Source organism: Oncorhynchus mykiss, chromosome 30 (assembly GCF_013265735.2).
Source record: "Oncorhynchus mykiss isolate Arlee chromosome 30, USDA_OmykA_1.1, whole genome shotgun sequence".
Lineage (NCBI taxonomy): Eukaryota > Metazoa > Chordata > Actinopteri > Salmoniformes > Salmonidae > Oncorhynchus > Oncorhynchus mykiss.
In genome coordinates, this window is record NC_050570.1 from 29,321,544 (window position 1) to 29,344,267 (window position 22,724).

At 44.9% G+C, this 22,724-nt stretch overlaps 1 protein-coding gene across 2 annotated transcripts in view; it reads right to left on the bottom strand.

Annotated features, from left to right (window-relative positions):
• Positions 1-779: 779 nt before the first annotated feature.
• The window catches only part of LOC110521692 (carboxyl-terminal PDZ ligand of neuronal nitric oxide synthase protein), a 234,343-nt gene continuing 212,398 nt past the window's right edge, over positions 780-22,724 (bottom strand). For both annotated transcript variants that reach the window (XM_021599470.2, XM_021599469.2), the window contains 4 exons: positions 16,597-16,762; positions 15,867-16,061; positions 3,724-4,069; positions 780-2,611 (listed from right to left, as the gene is read on the bottom strand). In XM_021599470.2, the coding sequence (XP_021455145.1) occupies positions 1,993-2,611; positions 3,724-4,069; positions 15,867-16,061; positions 16,597-16,762 (1,326 nt within the window). In that variant the 3' untranslated portion in view covers positions 780-1,992. The remainder of the gene's footprint in view (positions 2,612-3,723; positions 4,070-15,866; positions 16,062-16,596; positions 16,763-22,724) is intronic.

The window sequence follows — 22,724 nt, forward strand, 5'->3', positions numbered from 1 at the left end:
CTGTTTGAGTAGTAATTCCCCCGACACACTGATCTAAGGTTAGTTTTGCAAGGCACTGATGTAAAGTCTTATTAAAATGTGCTACGGGCAAAAAGAGAGTGGATCTGGTTGTTCATCTCAGGGAGGAGTGGAGGAGGTGGAAATAGGAGGATGGGATGAATAGAGGGGTGAGGAGGCTGTGAGTGAGAATTGCAGCCACAGACAAAGACTCCTTTCTCTGTGTGTGTGTGTGTGTGGTCGTCTCTGGCACCATCATTTTTTGGCAGAAGGATTCAGAAGCTTAAAACAAATGACAACATACACTACCTGTGAAGCATTTAGCTGCAATTTCTGAGGCTGGTCACTCTAATGAACTTATTGTCTGCAGCAGAGGTAACTCTGGGTCTTCCATTCCTGTGGCGGTCCTCATGAGGGCCAGTTTCATCATAGCCCTTGAAGAAACTTACAAAGTTCTTGAAATCTTCCATATTGACTGACCTTCATGACTTAAAGTAATGATGGACCTTCATTTCTCTTTTCTTATTTGAGCTGTTCTTGCCATAATATGGACTTGGTCTTTTACCAAATAGGGCTATCTTCTGTATACCACCCCTACCTTGTCACAACACAACTAATTAATGCATTAAGGAAAGAAATTCCACAAATTCACTTTTAACAAGGCACACCTGTTAATTGAAATGCATCGCATGTGTCTACATCATGAAGCTGGTTGAGAGAATGCCAAGAGTGTGCCAAGAGTGGCTATTTGGATTTGTTTAACACTTTTGGGTTACTACATGATTCCATGTGTTATTTCATAGTTTTGTTGTCTTCACTTTTATTCTACAATGTAGAAAATATAGTAAAAAAAAAAAAAGAAAAACCCTTGAATGAGTAGGTATTCTAAAACGTTTGACCCTTATTGTAAGGAAATAAAGCAACAGGACTGTGATTGGCACTACTAAAACCATGACTGTCAATCAACACATGTAAATCAAACCCACATACTGTACAGGCTGCACAAACCCAATTGCATGTCTGCCACAATACTTATCTCAATATGTGTTGTGAGGATGACATCACCGACACAACAGCATGAACTTACAGTCCGTGTTAATGCCGTGTTCACTTTGGTTTTCATATTCCCTGCTGAACGCTTGATATATTTCCTGAAGGGCAACAGTTATAAAAGATCATAAAAAAAGACATTCTCTCGCTCAGCATGAAAGGGCACTATGACATTTGAAATAGATCATTTTAGAAATCGAGAATGTCTGGGTATATATCTTCCTTCTACATTACGTTGCAAGATTAACAATATAAAACATGACATAAAACAGTGTTATAAAACAATGTTTGGCAGACCAAGATGTTGTGGTTCTCTTGAAAAGATTTGGTATGTCCCTTAATGGTATGTTAAAATAGATATTCTTTCGCCATCTCTGTCTTGTTCTCTCTCTTACCTCTCTCACACATACCGTTCCTCTCCCACTATATCCAACTCTTACTCAAACAAACACACTACATCTCGATCTATATCTCTCTCCCCTAACCCTAGGTTTCCACTAGTTACCACAGATACAAAGTCAAAATGGTCTATATCATTAAAAAAAGTGCTTTTTGGTCTTCATTTAGGGTTAAGCTTAGCCATAAGGTTAGCAGTGTGGTTAAGGTTGAAAATCAAATTTTAAGAAGAGAAATTGTAGAAATAGGTGGGGTTTATGACTTTGTGGCTGTAGTAACTAGTGAAGACCCTAGTCTAGGGTCTAGTCAAAAACATCCTCCCTCCTTTTCTTATTCTCACACAAACAATCTCTGTCTTCTGCTCTCCTTCTGCCAGCTCCTCTCCACATCACTGTTCCCATTATCTCTCCCTCTCCCCAGAGGCTTTGTGTGTGTGTGTGTGTGTGTGTGTGTGTGTGTGTGTGTGTGTGTGTGTGTGTGTGTGTGTGTGTGTGTGTGTGTGTGTGTGTGTGTGTGTGTGTGTGTGTGTGTGTGTGTGTGTGTGTCTTCTCAAAGCAGGTCGGGGTGTTGTTCAGGCTCTTCTGTGTCTGCTGATCCTTTCCCACAGAGGGAGCTGTTCTCCATCAGCCCATCCTCACTCACACTGATCCTGTACGGAGCTTTTACGGGGGTGGAGGCTAGCCTGGTGTCTGCTCCCGGGGCCTTCTGCCTGGGCTCAGACGTCCTCGACCTGGGGGGGACCAAATGGTCCTTATGGATAAGGTCTGGGACAGAGAGCTGGAGCTGAATCTGGGTCTGCTCTCCCTCTCTCCTCTCTTCTGTCTCATTCCCTTCCACTCCATCCATCTTACTGCTCCCATTTGTCTCCATCTTCACCTCTTCCTCTTTCCTCTCGCTGTCCAGAGGGTCAGTCAGTCCGGTGAGTGTGTCTCTCCCTCTGTCATTCTCTCCGTCCTGCTCTCCCTTCGGTGGGGTCTGCTCATTGCTGATGAGGGAGGTCTTGTTAGGGGAGGAGAGGAGGGAGTGATCGAGGGTCTCGGGGGGTGTGGTGACGACGGGGTCAGACGAGATCATCATGTCCTGGGTAGTCTTCAGGGTGCGAGGAAGACGCTTTTTTTTACCGGGAGGAGGGGGGTCCAGACGAGGGAAGGAGTCCTGAGAGGCATGACTGGAAGGAGAGAGAAGAGGAAGAGACATCCATTACTACTGTAACTTTAACAATAACACATTTTTACATTTGTTCAATCTCTCCCCATCACTTACTCTCTGTCTAACTTCCCCTCGTTCTCCTCCCCCTGCTCTATGCTGTGGGACTGTGTGTTTATTTTATCAGTGGAATATTTCTCTACCTTTCCCCCATAAATGAGCATATTGTCATGGTGACAACCGTATCATTGCCATAGTGATAAGGAGTGAGTCACCGCAAAGCATACCAGTCATTTATGACTACTCTGTCTATACGTGACCTGACAATTCACATTTCTCAACACATCAGTGTCTAAACACACATCACATATTTACCAATTCTATGAGTTACGCAGCTGTGAAATGTCTGTCCTGGCTCCGTGTGTCAGGTAGGTGACTGAGTGTCAGTCAAGAGACAGACAGATCAATGACCAGCTACAGCGTAGACGGACAGCTCGTTCTGTCTCTTTAAACTAAGGGAGACCCAAGGGTGAGTGTGCGTGTGTGTGTGCATGCACTGTGTATGAATAACATTAGAAATGAGGCAATTCAACTCTCAAATATGTCTCATTCAGTCTCTGTGTGTGTTTAATCTCAGCTTCTGTCTAACTAACCCTCCTCTTACTCTTCATCACTTATTCACTGCCCCAGTTTGGATAAATTCAGATGAATCATTTAAACATCTTTGACTCAACGGTTATGGTCTTTTATATGGGGTGAGAGGATGACTACTATTTCCCAGCTTAAATTGTTCCACTTTAGAGAAAATAATACAATATTGGTTTTTAGAAATAACTAGCTGTCTCTCAGTTTTACTCTTTGGATAAAACCAATATTGGATTGAATCCCCAAGGCACAGTGTCTGAAAGCTGGGTTATAACTATTGGGCCCAGACATGTGGCGGACGTGAATATTGTATAACTGTTTGTGAGTATGGGTGATCTGAACATTTTTGTGTGTTTGTGGTTGTGTGTGGGTTTTACTGTATCCCGTGTGTGTGTGTGTGTGTGTCTTTTAGTGTACACCTCCTCACCTTTAGGCAGTAGTCATGTGTGTGTGTGTGTGTGTGTACTGTAATTGTGTATCCCTCCTTACCTATAGGCAGTAGTTCGCTGGGTCATCTCCTCCATATTGCTCCAGACTGCTCCTACATTCTTGTTGATCTCTGTGACGCCAATGTCTCCTATATGACTGGGCTCTTTCCTTCGCAGCAGGTCATTGACCTTTGCCCCCACAGCCTTGCCCAGGTTCAGGGCGTTCTTCAGCCTCTGCTGACCTCCATTGGTAGTGGTGGAGGAGGGGGCCTCGGCAGGGCTGCTACCCAGGGCAGGGTTAGCTGTGACCAGGGAGTGACGGGCCGAGGCCTGGGTCAACCTGGAGGCCTGGAGCCACTGGCCTGGAGCTCTGGAGGCGTTGGAATTCTCAAACATACTGTGGTCTACTGGAGAGAGGAAGGGAGGGGGAGGGAGAGCATGTAAGATATAAGTGAGGGTATTGTGAGGGCACATTCAATCAAGGTATTTTTTGTTTTACGCAAGGATGCATTACAGGCACCGTGGAATGTTCCAGATATAAATGGAATGTATAGACATTTCACGTGACCTGGAGCAAAAGACAACTCCTGACGTTTCATTTCAAACTGCATGTTTGTGCAACACTGTACAACATTGCAGAATGTTGCAACATCAAAAACATGTCAAAGTATGGTTTATAGGGAGTCCGTGTAGAAAGAAAGAGCATATGGAGTCCCACAAGGCACAGTGTTACAACTACTCAATATGGATGCAACACGTTACACAATCATCAACAAGTCATGATGGAAGCAAGGGACATGACACATGCAGATAACCACATCCACCAATCACAATGAAGCTGAAAATAGACCACAGTGCATTGCAGGATGGGTAAATGCACAAAGGAGCGGGTTGTTGTCAGTCCACATAGTACAATAATAGATTGTCTTACCTCGTGGAGAAAATAGTTTCTCGGAAGGCATTAGTAAGACACAACAAGTTAATAGATTTCGGGAACACTTTATTCGGATAGTCTCAATCTCCTAACCCTAACTTTAAGGTAACCCTTACCCCAACCCTTATTCCTAACCTTAGCAAGCAGTTGCTTATCAACAAATAGTTTGTTGATAGTATGACCATCTGTAATATGACCAAGGCATTAACGGGCACTTCAGGGGGACAAATAGACTTTACGGCTAAATGCCGGGTTTGGCTGTAACTCTAAAAGCTAACATCTCTGGACAGACATATGGAAAGGAACATCTTCATTAATAACTCTAGAAAAAGAGCAGTGAGACAGCACAGCACAGGTGCTCTTGACTTGACTTTGTGTTGCTTCGGCAATTCAGACTATTTCAAAGACATGGGCAGCCGCAGAGATGTTCAAATCCATTAGTGTGAGTCTTTGGAGAGACAGCTAATATAATTCTGGAGTGATGGGAGGGTGTTTGAAGGAGGGAGAGAGAGGGAGAGCAGACATCTAGGTGCTTATTCACACAAACACAGATATCCTTTCATTGTTAGAGGCCTGCCAGGGGGAAGGATTCTCTGTAGTCTGACCAAAGAGGAGGGCTATTAGGAAGATCAGATTGAACAGAAAATCACTCTGTGTTCAGTGTGTGTTTGGATGTGAGTGTGTGTGTGTGTGTGACAGCTCTCAGATAGCCACAGTTTAGGCTAGAAACGCAGTTCCCACACTTCTCTTAGCTAGACTCCCTGTCAGAAGGCTTCATAATGGTAGTGTTTTGAGTATTGGTGGTCATGATAATGAATAGCATAAACACAGTCAGACTTCAGCCTAAATCCTCCATTATACATTCCCTCCCCATGTTAGGCCCTGGAGTTTGTTTGTCTACGCCTGAGGCTGAGACTGGCCCTGTACTATAATACCTACCGGTCTCCCTCGCTCAATTACAGCCCAGCCTTAGGGATTGTTGCCATGTTAATTACGATTGTTAATTAAAACAGAAGCGTTTTTTTTCTGCAAGTGGAGAGGAGGCTAAACATACAGGAACGAAATACAGAAAACACAAAAGAAAGATAATTAAATGAAAGAAAGATAATTAAGTGAAAGTGACTGAATTATAGAAAGACTATCAGCTGTTAAGATAGCACAGAAACCAGGTAGAGGAGGAGTACGGAAAGAAAGAAAGAGAGAGAAGGTTAGAAAGGAGACGTTTATTGAGCAAAAGCAAGGTCAGCGACAGACTGAGATTCAGAGTAAGTGCACGTTCACTCCCACACATATACAGTACAGTGTACCGGTTTTCTCTTTACAACAGTTCAGGGAAGGACATGATGAAATTAAATAGGTTTTGTATCAGAACAAAAGACCCGAGTTAACAGAACAAAGAGAAGTCACACTATTGAGATGCACCTACAGCCTAATGAAACCGTAGTCACAGGACTAGGAAACAAAGTTAGGTCACAAGTTTGGAACTTAGAATCATAGGATCCTATATCTGACAACAGGCTAGTTTGGAGATACTGGACTTCAGTGTAACAGTCCAGTTGGTTTATACTTTGTCATTCAATCTTTCATTTAAACTTCTATTTAAAGTCTAGTTAAAAGTTGTACCTCCAGTGTCACATAATTGGCTGTATTATTAACATATACCCTTAGAGAGAATGTCCATGACAATAACACAACTTCTACATTGTTAGTCAGAGGACCCTTACATCAACCTTACAGGCTTTCCCCTGCATCTAATTAAAAACTTTAGACCTTGTTCTCAGCTGTGAGTAATCCACTTCTGTCAGAGTGACTGGAACACACACACACACACACACACACACACACACACAACACACACACACACACACACACACACACACACACACACACACACACACACACACACACACACACACACACACACACACACACACACACACACACACACACACACACACACACACACACACACACACACACACACACACACACACACAGAAATCTGCAGTGGGTGAGACATGGGCTGTTAGTCAGACAACAGCAGCCTTCCTTACAGAAATGTTGTTGTAACTGTCAGACAGGAGGTGAGTAGCAGAAAATCACAGGGCAGAGTGGAGGAGAGTACGAGATAACGTTAACACAGGGCAGAGTGGAGGAGAGTACGAGATAATGTACCACAGGGCAGAGTGGAGGAGAGTACGAGATAACGTATCACAGGGCAGAGTGGAGGAGAGTACGAGATAACGTATCACAGGGCAGAGTGGAGGAGAGTACGAGACAACGTATCACAGGGCAGAGTGGAGGAGAGTACGAGATAACGTACCACAGGGCAGAGTGGAGGAGAGTACGAGATAACGTACCACAGGGCAGAGTGGAGGAGAGTAAGAGACAACATACCACAGGGCAGAGTGGAGGAGAGTACGAGACAACGTACCACAGGGCAGAGTGGAGGAGAGTACGAGATAACGTACCACAGGGCAGAGTGGAGGAGAGTACGAGATAACGTACCAGGGGGCAGAGTGGAGGAGAGTAAGAGACAACATACCACAGGGCTGAGTGGAGGAGAGTACGAGATAACGTACCACAGGGCAGAGTGGAGGAGAGTACGAGATAACGTACTACAGGGCTGAGTGGAGGAGAGTACGAGATAACGTACCACAGGGCAGAGTGGAGGAGAGTACGAGATAACGTACCACAGGGCAGAGTGGAGGAGAGTACGAGATAACATACTACAGGGCAGAGTGGAGGAGAGTACGAGATAACGTACCACAGGACTGAGTGGAGGAGAGTACGAAACAACGTACCACAGGGCTGAGTGGAGGAGAGTACGAGACAACGTACCACAGGGCAGAGTAGATCATCGTTCTGACAAACGGAGAGCAGAGAACCTAGCCTAGCAGAGTCCATTACTACTGATACGCAAATGAGTCTAGCGCTCAACATTTAACGTTTAGCGCCTGGCCTAGCGTACAACGACAAGACCATTTGATGTGTGTGTGTGTGGTGAGAGAAGACCAATCAGTCTTAAGTGGCCGTGTGGTTATTTAGCATGTTAGAAGAGCCTCCCTGTGATGACAGATTAGCCTTTAATCCACATGAGTGAGGCTTGTATAAGTAGGGCCAAAAAGCCTCACAGTGTGTTTGTGTGTGTGATGACAGGATGAAAGCATGTTCTATTAGGAGCTATGATATGAAACTACACTTAAAGGGATAATTCACCATTTTTTCAACTAAGCCATTTTTTCTACTTATCCAAAGACAGGCGAACTAATGGATACCATTTTTATGTCTATGTGCAGTTTGACGGAAGTTGAAGGACATTTTTGTCTACAGGAGCAGCTAGCTAGCAGCTAATCCTGTAGACTTCCAGTCATTGCACCGTCGCTATTAAGCAATGGCCCCAGAAACTACCTTCAACTTCCTTCAAACTGCAAGGAAAGACAGGAACAAAAACACATTACAACTACAAAGCATATTGCATGTAATAGTTACATGACCTGTAGCATGGTCAAGCAAGTTAATGTTTCTGACATTTTCGGACTACTAAACAACTATTTATTTATAACCACAGAGATGTACAGCAAGTTGCAAAGAAACCAGAAGCTGCCTCCACTAATTCCAGCACCATTTCAACTTCAACTTTTCAATATCATCAAATCACCTATGCCTAGACTAATACGGTGACAACTAGCAGATACCAAAAACAATTTAGTCCAATCAATGTAAGCTAAATATGATGTGGCTGTCCATGGTTCTAATTTGTGTGTGTGTGTGTGTGTGTTTGTGTCTGTCTGTATGTGTGTGCGTGCAAGTGGAAAAAAACATGTTGACTCACCCTACTTGTAGAGAAATGCCAATGCCATCGTCCTCTCTTTTATGTTGACGAAACGGTACACAGTACACTTTTACATTTGTTGTTGTCCAAGGCTACCTGGCTAAAATGCTTGCTCGCTAGCCTAACTTCCTTTCATGGGCAATGCTAGCTAGTTAACATTAGCCTTCTACATCTAGCTACATATTGAACTTCCATACTCTCAGTCCAGGGAGAAATGTATGCATTTATGGTTGGATCTGAATTGCCGTTTTAATCATTGGCTGGTACGGAGAATCAAGCATAACCACAAGTCCAAATCCCTATCTCCATCCATTGCTAATAGGAAAGGGCCAATTTTAGCTAGCTAGCTAGTCCGGAGGACCACGACACAACAAGATGCAACAATTCAAGTTGTTTCTGTCAATTACGTATTTTTCTTGATGCGTTGTGATAGGAGTGAATGGAAATCCAAACTGGCTTCCCTTCTAAATGTATTGGGGTGCACCAGGACTATTCACAGTTGAGCTCTCTCAGTTTAGCTCAACGCTGATTGGCTATTATTTTATACTCTTTTTTAAATCAAGAGAGGCCAAATGCTCGCTGGCTTCCCTTGGATTCAATGCTACGGGGCGGCAACAATGTCATGCCGCATCAGATAAATGGCCTACACATGCAGGGACAGAGGGCACTATTTCGCTCGCTCAGCTTCTTGTGGATTGAAGAAAAATTATGAAAACACAGAGACGAAAGATAAATTATTTCTGTTTTTTTCTTGGTGTATGTTTTTGGGGGAAGCCTGGCTTCCCTTGGCATCCTTGACAAATTATATATGAGTTCATCTAACTCTGGGTCACTTAACGAGAGTAAATGCTGGGTGGGAAATTACATTTAACGAGCTCATGAGTGGTGATTAATTTCATTCACTTCAAAAGTAAAGCAGTGTGTGCACTAACCGGAGATTAACGGAAAATTAGGTACTTAAATAAAATAATCAAACTGCACTCAGAGACATTGTATCCACCAGTTCTTCTGACTCTGGGAAAGTAGATAAAGGACCTCATTGACAAAATCATGGTATCCCTTTAAGATCAGTTACAAGTCTAACTTTGGAGACAGACATGTCCCAGAAAGTGAGATCTCCTGTTCTCCTGACTCAGAGAACAGTAATCCAGCCACATACTGTGTTGTACACACCCAGAGCACAGCTATTGTAGGCCAAACATCTATAATTCACACACCCTTGTTTTTTTAAATATGAATCATTAAAATAATGGGGTTTTGACAGTGGGTGGGGAATGAATCATTTAAATCCTGTACACTACGGTAGCTGGAGGGAGTCTGAGAGCAATAGTGTTAATTCTCTAACCCCCCACTGAGTCATACGCCGCCCTGCTTCCTGTCTCCTGTGGCTTGTACCGGGAGGTCAGAGCGCAAAGGTTAGACCAAGAACTGCAGGGGTTGATGGGATTAAGTGTTCTCCTCCTGTCCCGACAGACTACAGCTCTGATCTATGACCTCAGAACAAGGCTTTAACAGCCTATTAGCCAACACCCCCCTAACCATACCCAATGCCCCTCACATCATTCTCCACCACAACAACTCCCTCATCTTCCTCACCCAGCAACCCGCAACCCAGCTCTGTCCTTGGGCCCCTAGTAAAGTGTTTTTAAATGACGGGACTGTAAAGGGCCAGTGTGTTTACGTGTGTGTGAGTAGCCTGAATGGAAAGAGCACAAAAGAGCAAGAGAAAAGAGTACAGGGGGAGAGGATGGGTAGAGCAGGGAGGATGACAGGACAGGTTGTATTCAGGTTGGGAGGAGTGCGGAGGAGAGAAATTAGGAAATGAGGAGAGGAAGAGAGGAGAGGTTGTCGCAGACGATTTTGTAAGCCTTCATTCCCATCCATATCAAAGAGCTCCAATCAATATTTAATCCAGCAATTTGCCACACCACTGTCTGTCTGGCCCTCCAAGACCCTGCTCTGTGTGTGTGTGTGTGTGTGTGTGTGTGTGAGAGATATATCCCTGAGTCAGCAGTAGATGCATGTTGTGTGAGCAGTGAGACCGATTCAAGACCAAGACCTGAGCAAATCGAGTCCAAGTTAAGACAAAAACCGGGGGGGAGAGAGTCAAGACTGAAACTGGGAGAGGGTCGAGGGGTCCGAGACCAAGTCAAGACCAAGACCAGAAAAATGTGGGTCCAATTCAAGACCATGGTTGTAAACGTGTTAAATATGCCCAGTATATCTGTGGTCATGTTTCAGAACAACATATGGATTCTTTAGACATTTAGAATGGTGAGAAAATGCATGCTGATGGAAAATAGAGCCACTCTACAAATTATTACTAACCCAAAAAGGTCTAGAATAGATTCAGCTTTGTATAATACACTCATGAAAAACGATTATAATTCTCATAGTGACTCAGGAGTAACATTAAAGAAGAAAAATATGCCTCGCCAACATTTGACAACTATACAGAAAACCCCTCAAAATACTTACATAAGTAAATGAAATCAATGATGAGAGAATAGTGAGATTAACGGCATTATATGTATTATAGGTAATGAATGTGTAGAGGACTCTTAGAATGCTACAGACTTTGTGGCGCCTCAGAAACATCAGCGTACCCAAATCCAGAGGTTGTGAGTTAAAATCCCAGATGGGGTCATATTGAAAAGTCAGTGCTAACTGATCATGTTGAATGTAAAGATTGTCAGTGATGAACGATTTTTACACTATTTTACCTTAAAACCCCCATTCCATTTCATTACTTCCCTTACAAGAGAAACATGACATTTGCAGTTTTCACATGTTGAGCTGAAATTCTCATGTGAAAAAAAAAGAGAAACAGTTGTGAGCATATGGCTCAGTTGTGAGCATACGGCTCAGTTGTGAGCATATGGCTCAGTTGTGAGCATACGGCTCACGTGTGAACATGTATTCAATATATAGTTCACATGTTAACATCACCTTTCACAAGGGAGGAGAATAAAATGTTTTCACCTCACATGTGAATTGTAGATCCCCATGTGAAACTCTCACATGTGGAATTGCATTTTCACATGTGGAATTTCATTTTCACATGTGAAACTTAAATTTGCACTTTTACATTTGAAAAATGTTTGCATATGAAAATTGAACTCATGTGGAAATGCATTTTCACATGTGAAAATCGAATTTGCAATTTCAGATGTGGAATAATTTCAAATGTTGTCACGTGTAGTTTCATGGTATTACATGTTGAAAATGTCCATCCCCATGTTGTCACAATTATTTCACGAGATCACGTTTTCATATGTGCTCAAATGTTTTCACGTGTCATTTCATGTTATCACATGTTGCTTTTACATGTGGTCACATGCTATCACAATAACTTCACATAAGATCACATGTGAAATTCATGTGGTTTTCCCGTAAGTGACATGCACAAACACACACAGGCCAACTAGAATGTGTTGGAGATGACAGGAGCTGTAGAACCAGGGTTCCCAGATCACCACACACACACACACACACACACACACACACACACACACACACACACACACACACACACACACACACACACACACACACACACACACACACACACACACACACACACACACACACACACACACACACACACACACACACACACACACACACACACACACACACACACACACACACACACGTCAGCTGTGAGATTAATGACTGTGTCAGCACCCAAACAGAAAAGAAAAACCTCAGGAGCACAATAGTGAGTCCTCTAACCTCCAGATGAATGAACGTTTTGAATCCTGATACAGCACATGCACTTCCAACAATGAAACTCTCCTCAAACCTGACATAGCACACGCACTTCCAACAAAGGAACTCTGCTGAAAGTGAGCACTGCTTTCAGACCCTCGACTTTAAGTTAATGAGGGAGGAGGGCCTTCGTAGCATATATCAGCACGAATAGAGATGACTACCTCTTCGTTTTCATGCGTAGGCTGACACACGTATGTGCATAAGCAAGCACAAACAAACACCCACCCACGCACACACACAGACCCACCAGAAAACCTCTTTATCTGCAGACACGGTTGGGCTAAGGCATTTTGACTAGATTTAAATGATGATATGAGAAGATGCAGGGAGCTCAGAACATGGTAAACAATATGGTAAATATCTCTGTAAACAGTAAACACCAACAGCAGCTAAATGTCAGAACTGAAAAGCAAAATCCTGTTAGTCTCATCCTTCACTCCATTTCTCTTCCTGCCTCTCTCCAACACTTTTCCCAACATCTATTCCATGTTGGTTCAAAGTCATTTCATTGAAATTACGTGGAAACAATCCCTCTTCCTCCTCTCTGCCTGGCTCTCTCTCGTTCCCTCTCTCCCCATCCCTGACAGTGTGGGTTCTTGTTTCCTTTGAGGCTGCAGTGACAGCCTGTTACCTATGCTACGCTTCTCTAGAAGGGCTTCAATGCTGCCAGGTAGGGTTTGTGTGAAAGAGAGAGGGACAGGGGTAGGGAGAGCATCTTCTCTTTCATCATTCCAGAAATACCAAGTCAGTGTCACTAAAATCCTACGCACACACAGTTAGAAGCACAAATGGAATGGCCACCCCATCCGTCTGTCTGTCTTGTCAATTCCACAGCAGCCTGCTCAGTCTCCTTGGGTGACCCACGCTCCGTTAACCACAGAGCTAGGAGTTTGGCTTTATTTAACATTGCCACGAGGCCACTGTGTGTGACAGTGACGTTGATGACTGTGGTGCTGTTGTGGTGGCTGGGAGCGCAGGGACAGAAAGACAAGGACACCAGGCCTTGATCTTAACATTTAAAACTCCTTTCAGTGTCACTGTGACCTGTCCCCATCCCTGCAGCCCCACGTGATGTCGCCCAGAACCCTGTAATTTCTTCTGTCACCGGGAGAAACCATCATACTGTCAGAGGGATAGGGAGTCAGAAGAACCTTCAATCTATGAAGAGTCACACAAACTTTTCTAACCGACTGACTTTGCTTTATATTTCACAGTGGCATGGCTGAGTGTGTGTTTGATAGGGTGTGTGTGTGTGTTGATAAGGTGTGTGTGTGTGTGTTGATAGGGTGTCTGAGTGTGTATGGCAGTTTTCACAGTGCATATAAAACTTCATTAGAGCATCTGTCTAAATATTAAACAAAGAATCAGTGAGGTGTGTGTGTGCGTGCTGTGTGTGTTTTAGTCAGGGTGAGTGATGAGTCCTTATTGGTAGATTAAGCGTAGAAACGTGACTAGGTTACAGAATGGAGATAATTAATTCCGGTCCGGAGCCAATCGCTCTTATAAATCATCAATATGTCCTTCAGCAGGGAAGAAATGGAGAGGAGTGGATAAGAGGGGAGGAAGAGAGTAAAGGAGGATGATGAAAATAGTCTACATAGGGAGTGTTTATCCCAGAGGGTTGTGTGTGGGGATCTAGAGAGGAGGAGGCCAAATGCTGTTGTGTGGGTGACTGAGGAAGTGGAACAGCTGGATCTTAACCACACACACACAGAGACAAAGACAGAGACAGAGAGACAGAGAGACAGAGAGACAGAGAGAGAGAGAGAGAGAGAGAGAGAGATGTGTGAAAATGTGTATACAGTATGTTCTGCCCCCTCCTTTTTTCTAATTAACTCTCTCTCTGTATTTCTCTCTCCCTCACGGACCTTAACTCACCCTCTCTCCTACCACAGTGAGATGGCCCAGAGTGAAAAACAGGTTCAACTACATGGTGACCTGGATGAGCATAGTAAGGCAGAGAGGAGAACTGACACGACCACCATGCTAACTACTGGATGAGTACAGCTTAGACCTCACTCACCCTCTCAAGGAGATCACAGAAAGGGTTGATTGGAGGCAGTATGATAACTGTTCACACACACACACACACACACACACACACACACACACACACACACACACACACACACACACACACACACACACACACACACACACACACACACACACACACAGAGCACTCTGGGTCAGGTGGGTTACACAGACATGAGAATTGAAACTTCAGAGATCAAACAGTTTGCTTTTAAGTTCTTTTGATTGTCACCTTCAATTCTCTGCTCTCTATTGAACCTGATGCAAGAGATGAGCTGAGTATACCTGACTGAGAGGAAGTGACTTGACTTGCTATGGGCCTTTTATATACTACTTTATATAGTTATCACCATAACTTCTTTACTACCCACACAGAGTGTTGTCATAGGTGCCTAGGGCTTAATAAGAGCAGTATTTGGCAGGTGCTCTACGTTGGTGTTAGTGCACAAGGCCTTAAAGGGGAACCGTTTCTGGTAGGCGCTCTAGTCACTGTTACGGAACAAAGTCTTGTAAATGAATGAAAAAGCAACAGAATACCCGGAGGTCTGAATAATCCCAGATTTACATAAATTAGACACCAGTTAGAGCAGGGGAGGGGTGGTTCTGTGAAAACCAGTGCACACATGCTTCCAAAACACAGATTATTCAGAAACAAAAAGCACTGGAATAATATGGTATCAACCAACATAACACATAAAACATAGCATCACATGACCATGTAGAAAATGTTGTTTTCCATCTATACATACAGATATCATATTCTTACTAAAAATAGTATTTGCTTACGAAGTGTGGATACGGTTTCCTCTCTAACAAACACCAACAGAGTCTGTATACCAGTCAACAGTCCTGTACACTTTAAGGCCTGTACTGTACAACACTGATACCTCACCGGCTCCTCACACCATTACACTGTATGTAGACAGTGACCACAGTTTAAGGGGAGCAGTTTCAGCCATAACCTGTAGGCTGGGGTACACACACAGAGGTGCAGTAAAGAAATCTGTTTCTGATTATTCTGAGAGCAGCGAGGGGGGAAAAGTAGGGGTCAGGTTATGGCTCTTCACTAGTGTTTTTACCTGGTGGGGATATGTGTGTTTAGGTCTGAGTCGATCAGTAAGGTGTGTGTGTGTGTGACTGTGTGTGTTTAGGAGTGTGTGCATGTGTGAGAGCATGTTGCATGTACGAGCATGTGCTTTTGTGTATTGTGAATGTGTGTTGTCGAGCTACACTGCTATCTCATCCCCCAGGCAGTCTGGTGGTCCCTGTCTGTTGAGCACATTTAGTAGGCGGAGAGTCTCCTCGTCAGACCCCCAGCCGTATATAATATCCCTCTCCTCCATCTCCTCTCTCTCCTCCATCTCCTCCCTGTCTTCTCTCTCCTCTGTCTCATCACTATCATCAGTGGACGCGTACTCGGACGCAATGCCAGACTCCCGGAACCTCAGCAGCTCTAGACTGCCCAGTACCTCGTCGCGGGTTGATGACATCACCACCCCCGACCCCTCCTGACCTTTCACTCCATTCTGACCCCTCCGCTGTGGAGGAGTAGCAGGGCGAGGGTCAGGTGTTGGGGGTCCGGGCAGGAAGCGGAAACATTCAAGCTTGAGGAGACACGGTTCCCTACCTAGGGGGCTGCCCAGGGGTAGGGAGGAAGAGAAGAGTGGGTTGACCGTACTGTCCTGGCCCACGCCCATGTTGATGCCCAGCGCTGGCAGGGTGAGGCTGGCGTGGTCCTGGGGTCGAGTGGTCATTGGGTCACACAACACTGGGGGGAAAGTGGAACGGAAAGTGATCTCCAATAGACTGTCCTGGGAACCCACTGGAGGAGGTGAAGAGTGGGAGGGGAGAAAAGGGGGAGAGAGTGAGGAAGGAGGTTAGTTTCATTAAAGATAAAGATCCTTCCACACATTGAGCTAACTGAGCTATCATTCACCTGTTTAACTGCTAACATGAGGCTAATTCCCATCCACCCCTGGTAGGGACTGTGAAACGGTGTCAAACACTACATTAGGAGGAAGTGAGGTGTGGGGTGTGATATCAGGAGGAGAGGAGGGGGCTGAGGTGGCTGGGCTGGTTGGTCCGCTGAGGTGTAACATGTTGTATAATGATGCAGCTGAAAAATGTGTGAAGTAATGTAACATGTTACACGATAACATGCTGGTTGGTCCGTTGGAGTCCACGCTGGTGTGTGATGAGAGAGAGATGGGGGAGGGAGAGAATACATGTGCAGTAGGGGAGGAGAAGACAAACAGGGTCTTTGAGTGGATAATGAGATGAAGGGAGTCTGTGTGTGCATGTGTGTCATGCGTATGTTTGTGTGTGTGTGTGTGGTCATGCATCCTGTGTGTACTCACTGGACCTGGGCCCAGACATTTTGACCTCCAGTTCTTGGATCTGTTTGACCAGTAGAGAGATGTGCTGCAGCAGGTCCTGGTTCTGGAGCAGCAGCTGGTGCACTCTGGCCTGGGCCTCCAGTCTGGCTGTAGCCTCCGCACTCAGTTGGTCCTTCAACAGGTGCACCTGGGGGGAGACAACACACACAACACACACACACCTGAGATAAGGACATACTTGGAAGAGAGAGAACACACATGCATGCACACGTGCGAGATACTGCTGTACAGCATGTTCACACACATGAGAGAGAGAGAGAACAGACTCCTGAGATATGCCTGTACACCAACAAACACTTAATAGTGACTTCAGACTGTTGAGTGTCACTGTAAGTATGTTTGTGTATTTCTGTATGTGTCACAAAACCCATAACTAGTGGAGCAAGACGAGGGCTGTCACACTTCAAGTTTAAGCTTCTGAAAATGTAATGCCATGAGTGGTCTGTCGCAGGATTAAACCAAGAGAAGAAGAATTACAGTTCCCATTTAAGGCTGCCGCCTGCAGTGGCAGTAGTCACTAATCATAGAAACCAGAGACTAAGAAGAAAACAAACTGTTTCTTCTCTAGCCCAGGCTTCAACACCAGGCTCAGGGGACAGACAACCCTTGGGATTATCATAGGAGCAAACAGCGCTGTTTGGATTCCTAGCCATGTCTTCTCAGAAACAGTACACATGGAGAGAGACTGATGATGGCCGGAGTTCTACAATATCAAGGGATAAAGTGCATTCGGAAAGTTTTCAGACCCCTTGACTTTTTCCACATTTTGTTACGTTACAGTCTTACTCTAAAAGGGATTAACTTGTTTTTTTTTGTGTTTTTTTTGTGCATTAGTCTACATGGGTAATATTAGCCAGAACTTACAGTTAAAGTCAGAAGTTTACATACACTTTAGCCAAATACATTTAAACTCAGTTTTTCACAATTCCTGACATTTAATCCCAGGAAAAATTCCCTGTTTTTGGTCAGTTAGGATCACTACTTTATTTTAAGAATGTGAAATGTCAGAATAATAGTAGAGAGAATAATTTATTTCAGCTATTATATCTTTCATCACATTCCCAGTGGGTCAGAAGTTTACATACACTCAATTAGCATTTGGTAGCATTGCCTTTAAATTGTTTAACTTGGATCAAACATTTCGGGTAGCCTTCCACAAGCTTCCCACAATAAGTTGGGTTAATTTTGTCCCATTCCTCCTGACAGAGCTGGTGTAAATGAGTCTTTGTCGGCCTCCTTGCTCGCACATGCTTTTTCAGTTCTGCCCACAAATTTTCTATGGGATTGAGGTCAGGGCTTTGTGATGGCCACTCCAATACCTTGACTTTGTTGTCCTTAAGCCATTTTGCCACAACTTTGGAAGTATGCTTGTCCATTTGGAAGACCCACTTGCGACCAAGCTTTAACTTCCTGACTGATGTCTTGAGATCTTTCCTCCCTCATGATGTCATCAATTTTATGAAGTGCACCATTGCATCTAGCAGCCAAGCACCCCCACAACATGATGCGACCACCCCCGTGTTTCACGGTTGGGATGGTGTTCTTCGGCTTGTAAGCCTCCCCCTTTTTCCTCCAAACATAACAATGGTCATGATGGTCAAACAGTTGTATTTTTGTTTCATCAGGCCAGAGGACGTTTCTCCAAAAAGTACGATCTTTGTCCCCATGTGCAGTTGCAAACCGTAGTCTGGCTTTTTTATGGTTTTGGAGCAGTGGCTTCTGCCTTGCTGAGTGGCTTTTCAGGTTATGTCAATATAGGACTCATTTTACTTTTGTACCCGATTCCTCCAGCATCTTCACAAGGTCCTTTGCTGTTGTTCTGGGATTGATTTGCACTTTTCGCACCAAAGTACGTTCATCTCTAGGAGACAGAACGCATCTCCTTCCTGAGCGGTATGACGGCTGCGTGGTCCCATGGTGTTTATACTTGCGTACTATTGTTTCTACAGATGAACGTGGTACCTTCAGGCGTTTGGAAATTTCCCAAGGATGAACCAGACCTGTGGTCTACAATTGGTGGAAAAAATTACTTGTGTCATGCACAAAGTAGATGTCCTAACAGACTTGCCAAAAATATAGTCTGTTAACAAGACATTTGTGTTGTGGTTGAAAAACGAGTTTTAATGACTCCAACCTAAGTGTATGTAAACGTCTGACTTCAACTGTAGGGGCAACCTCTTTTAAAAAAGCTGGAAGGTCATTCCACGGTGAGGCACAGTGTCATTGGATTTGTTGCATATATCCTGACAAGAGAATCGATCGGGATATAGCAAAGAACGAGGCCCATCTCATTGTGAATAGTTGACAATGAGTGCTACTCTGCTACTTCTAACTTGACATTGAGCACTTCTTCCAACTTCATGATGGTTTCTATAGGAACTTTTCTGCTGTGGTTTTCTTACATCAAGGAGCATATTCTTGGCTGTTATAGAGCCCATGTCTCTATAGCACTGCATTGCTCTCACTTCAAGGAGAATGGAGCATGAATGGAGTCATGAGACTGTTGCTAGAGTCAGAAGATACAATTCTGCTTTCATCATACCACAGCTACAAAACTCTAACCAAGGTAACGTGGATGTTCAGCTTTCTGTCGTCAGTATTGATGCAATTACTGTAAAGAGAAACAGTTGATGGTGATGAAATGAGAAAAACAGCTGAAGGACTTTGTTTCTAATGAGAAACCTCTGAACTGTGCAGACACTAGATGGAGCCACTCCATCTCAAGGCTTCCACTTACTGTAATGTACTCCCCTTCAACACACCCCTCACCCTCCTCTTTCCCCATATTCTCATCCTCCATTCACCCCTGGACAGTAAACGCCAGGAAGGAGTGAGGGTAAAAGACAGAACAGATTCCATCATCACTCCACTTAGCGACAAATAGCGGTGATCTAGCCTCCATTAAAGCGGGCCATCAGCGTCAGAGCTCATCTGTAAATCCCGACAGTCTAACGGCACTGTCAGGGTAATATACCACCATACGACACATCAAGTACCGCCAGGACTGAACATGAGATGTGAAGGCCAAAATGTATGTGACTATGAGGAGAAGATACACTGTGCTGATCAAAGTGTGAAAGGTAAACTGAGTTTTGTCCGAAATGCCTTGGAGAAGGAAGGTGTCATATTTGTCCTGGATTGATCTGAGATGTGACTGTGAGACATGCTCTGAAAATGCTGCTCTGTGGTGATGGTGAATGCAGCCTGAATAATAACACGGAGAATGGACATACTAAATGTGTCTGTGAAGATTGAGAGAAAGATAACAGCAGAGGGGGAGCGAGAGAATGAGTGAGAGAAAGAGAGAGTGAGGGAGGAAAAGAAAGTTCAAGTTGAGCCAGACAGACATGTTCTTATCAACACCTTACAGCATTTTCGGCATATTTAATCAAATAAAAAATAATTAAAAGCTGCGAAGCAACGTTTGGTTTGATGAGAGGATTCCACAGGTTATCAATTCTGGGACTGGAGGCACTGAGGACACTGTTCACATCCATCTGCCCGACGGTAGATGACATCTACCAACGTGTGGAGCGAATCTTGCAGCTTGACGTTCTCCCCTTCCGCAGCAAGAAGTTGGTGACACAATTACACCAAGTCCAGAAAGCTGTGAACATCCCAGAGGCTGGAACAAAACGTCTTAATGTAGGTGACACTATCCCACCCTGCCTCGATGGGCTTTTGGATCTCGGCATTGTATACTTTTGCTTTTCCGGGGTCCTTTGGCAACCTCTTAGTTCAGGCTTCTAGGATGTACACAGCTTCCTGGTCTTGCCGTGACCAACTTCATGCTGCGAAAAGGAGAGAGCGGATGTGAACAGGCATTGCTGGGTTTGAATCTGCTGAGGCATGTGACCATCAGGGCTCTGGAGTGTCCAACCAAACTGCATATCAAACCAAACTGCTGGTCTACCAGCTGGCCCTAGCCTGATCATCTCTATCAGGTTGGTGTAGTCCGCTCCGATGAGCATCAGTGGGTGTGCCTTGTCAAAGGCATGATGTGATAGCACTTCTACATGGCTGGCACGGGCTGGCACGGGATAGGACTGCTCATCAAGGGCCAGTCGGGTGGCTGTGAAAGCTCCCTTTATGGGGTACCTCTCTGCTGGCCTGGCCACAGGGGGATACTTGAAAATTGACTGATGAGCCAGTAAGATGAGCAGCGTGGTGTTGGATTGTCCTCAGGGCTATGACTCCTCCTAGCCTTCTGAGGGGAGGATGATTGTCCACTCTGCTCCCTCATCTAAAATGGCATACATATTCAGAGACTTCTGGCCAGCACGACTGGCACTACCTTTAGGTAGACTCGTGGGTGAGGTAGACTTTGTCTAGAGGGGTGACAAGCAGGACACTGGAGCTCGGCTTGGCAACACTATGAAGCACTTAGAGATGTGCTTCATTGCATTCTCTGCGTGGTTTTCTCTGGGTGCATGCATCGGAGCCATGGTTAGTGGGGCCACACTTTACATTTGTATTTTTTTATTTAACCTTTATTTAACCTTTAACCTTTATTTAACAAGGCAAGTCAGTTAAGAACTGATTCTTATTCTTCCTACACCGGCCTAACCCGGATGACGCTGGGCCAATTGTACGCCGCCCTATGGGACTCCCAATCATGGTTTTGATACAGCCTGAATTTGATCAAGGGTGTCTGTAGTGAAGCCTCTAGCATTGAGATGCAGTGCCTTAGACTGCTGCGCCACTCGGGAGCCCACTTCCGACAACGCTCACCGTCCTTGATCCACTTTTGATATGTTCTGACGGCTGCTTCACTATCTCTATGCACTAAGATATATAGTGTTCAACACTGTGGAAGAGGTCCAGGCAGGTGAGCCGGCTTGAGCGGTGCAACAGGTCCAGGCGGATAAGTTAGGTGTAGCGGTGCAGTAGTTCCAGGCAGGTGAGCTACCTGGAGAGGTGAAGCAGCTCCAGCCGGGTAAGCTAGATGGAGCGATGCAGCAGGTCCAGGCAAGTGAGCTGGCTGGTGAGGGGCAGCAGGCAGCTACTGGTAAGCTGGTAGGACAGGAGTGGTCCATGGAGGATAAACTGGCTGGGCAGGTGCAGCCCACGGTTCGTCAGTTGAATAGAATAGAGCAGCTGAGGGAGTCTGAGCTTGTGTCATGCAGACTAAGCCTGAGCTGGTGGGTGGAACAGCTGGTGTTTGGAAGACTGGTAGCTCAGGGCATCCCCACCAGTCCATGACTGGTTTGGTGGGATTAACAACATCAAGATAGAGTGTATTGTCACATTTCCATACTGCTGGTAGGGACTTTTGGCCGACTGCCTACTTGAAATTTGTGTTTGTGGCAGTGATTTTGTGACAGTGTAGGTCTGTGTGGTGATGCTGGCCTCTGTAGCGATGGTGGCTTTCTACAGGGTCGATCTCGCCAGCTCTTCCATTCCTGCCGAGGAATATGTTAGCGGTAGTGTGACTGAAACGTGGGCAGCAGTGTCATGTGGGCTAGTCATGAGTTGGGTGTAGTTTAGTGTAGTGACCACTTCTTCCCCTCACAGTGTTGGGGCAGAGGATCCGAACATGGGATAGCTGGTCGACGGGGGTCGCAGTTTTGGCCTGCTGTCCTCCACTGGGATGTAGCTCCCTGGTGCTGGCACTCTGCACCTGCACTCCTTCTCCCAAGGAGTCAGATAAACTGTGGATTCTGGTTGGAAAGGTAATAGACGTTGGGCATGTGCTGCCACGGGTTGTTACAGTGTACATTGTTTTCTGAGATAAGGTTTGGGATGGGATCTTCTGACGGTGAGACTGTTGCTGTGTTTCTTTGCTCCTCTGCCATGTCACAGTAGGTGTAATGCATCTCGCTCGAAAGACCAATGTTACACTATCAAATTATATTCCTAAACAAAGATGGCGTCCTGCTCAGGTGACCAATCAAGTGACCTGTCACCTGACCCTACAAAGATGGCTGCAGAGCACACCAAACATTCTTTGTTTTGACAGCCATCAGAGGACTCTCCACCAGTATGCGTTATTGACCAAAGAGTGTTGTCTGTAACTTTGATGCCTTATAGTCACTGTTATTCTTATAGTTGTGGTGGAAAAAGTATCCAAATGTCATATTTGATTGAAA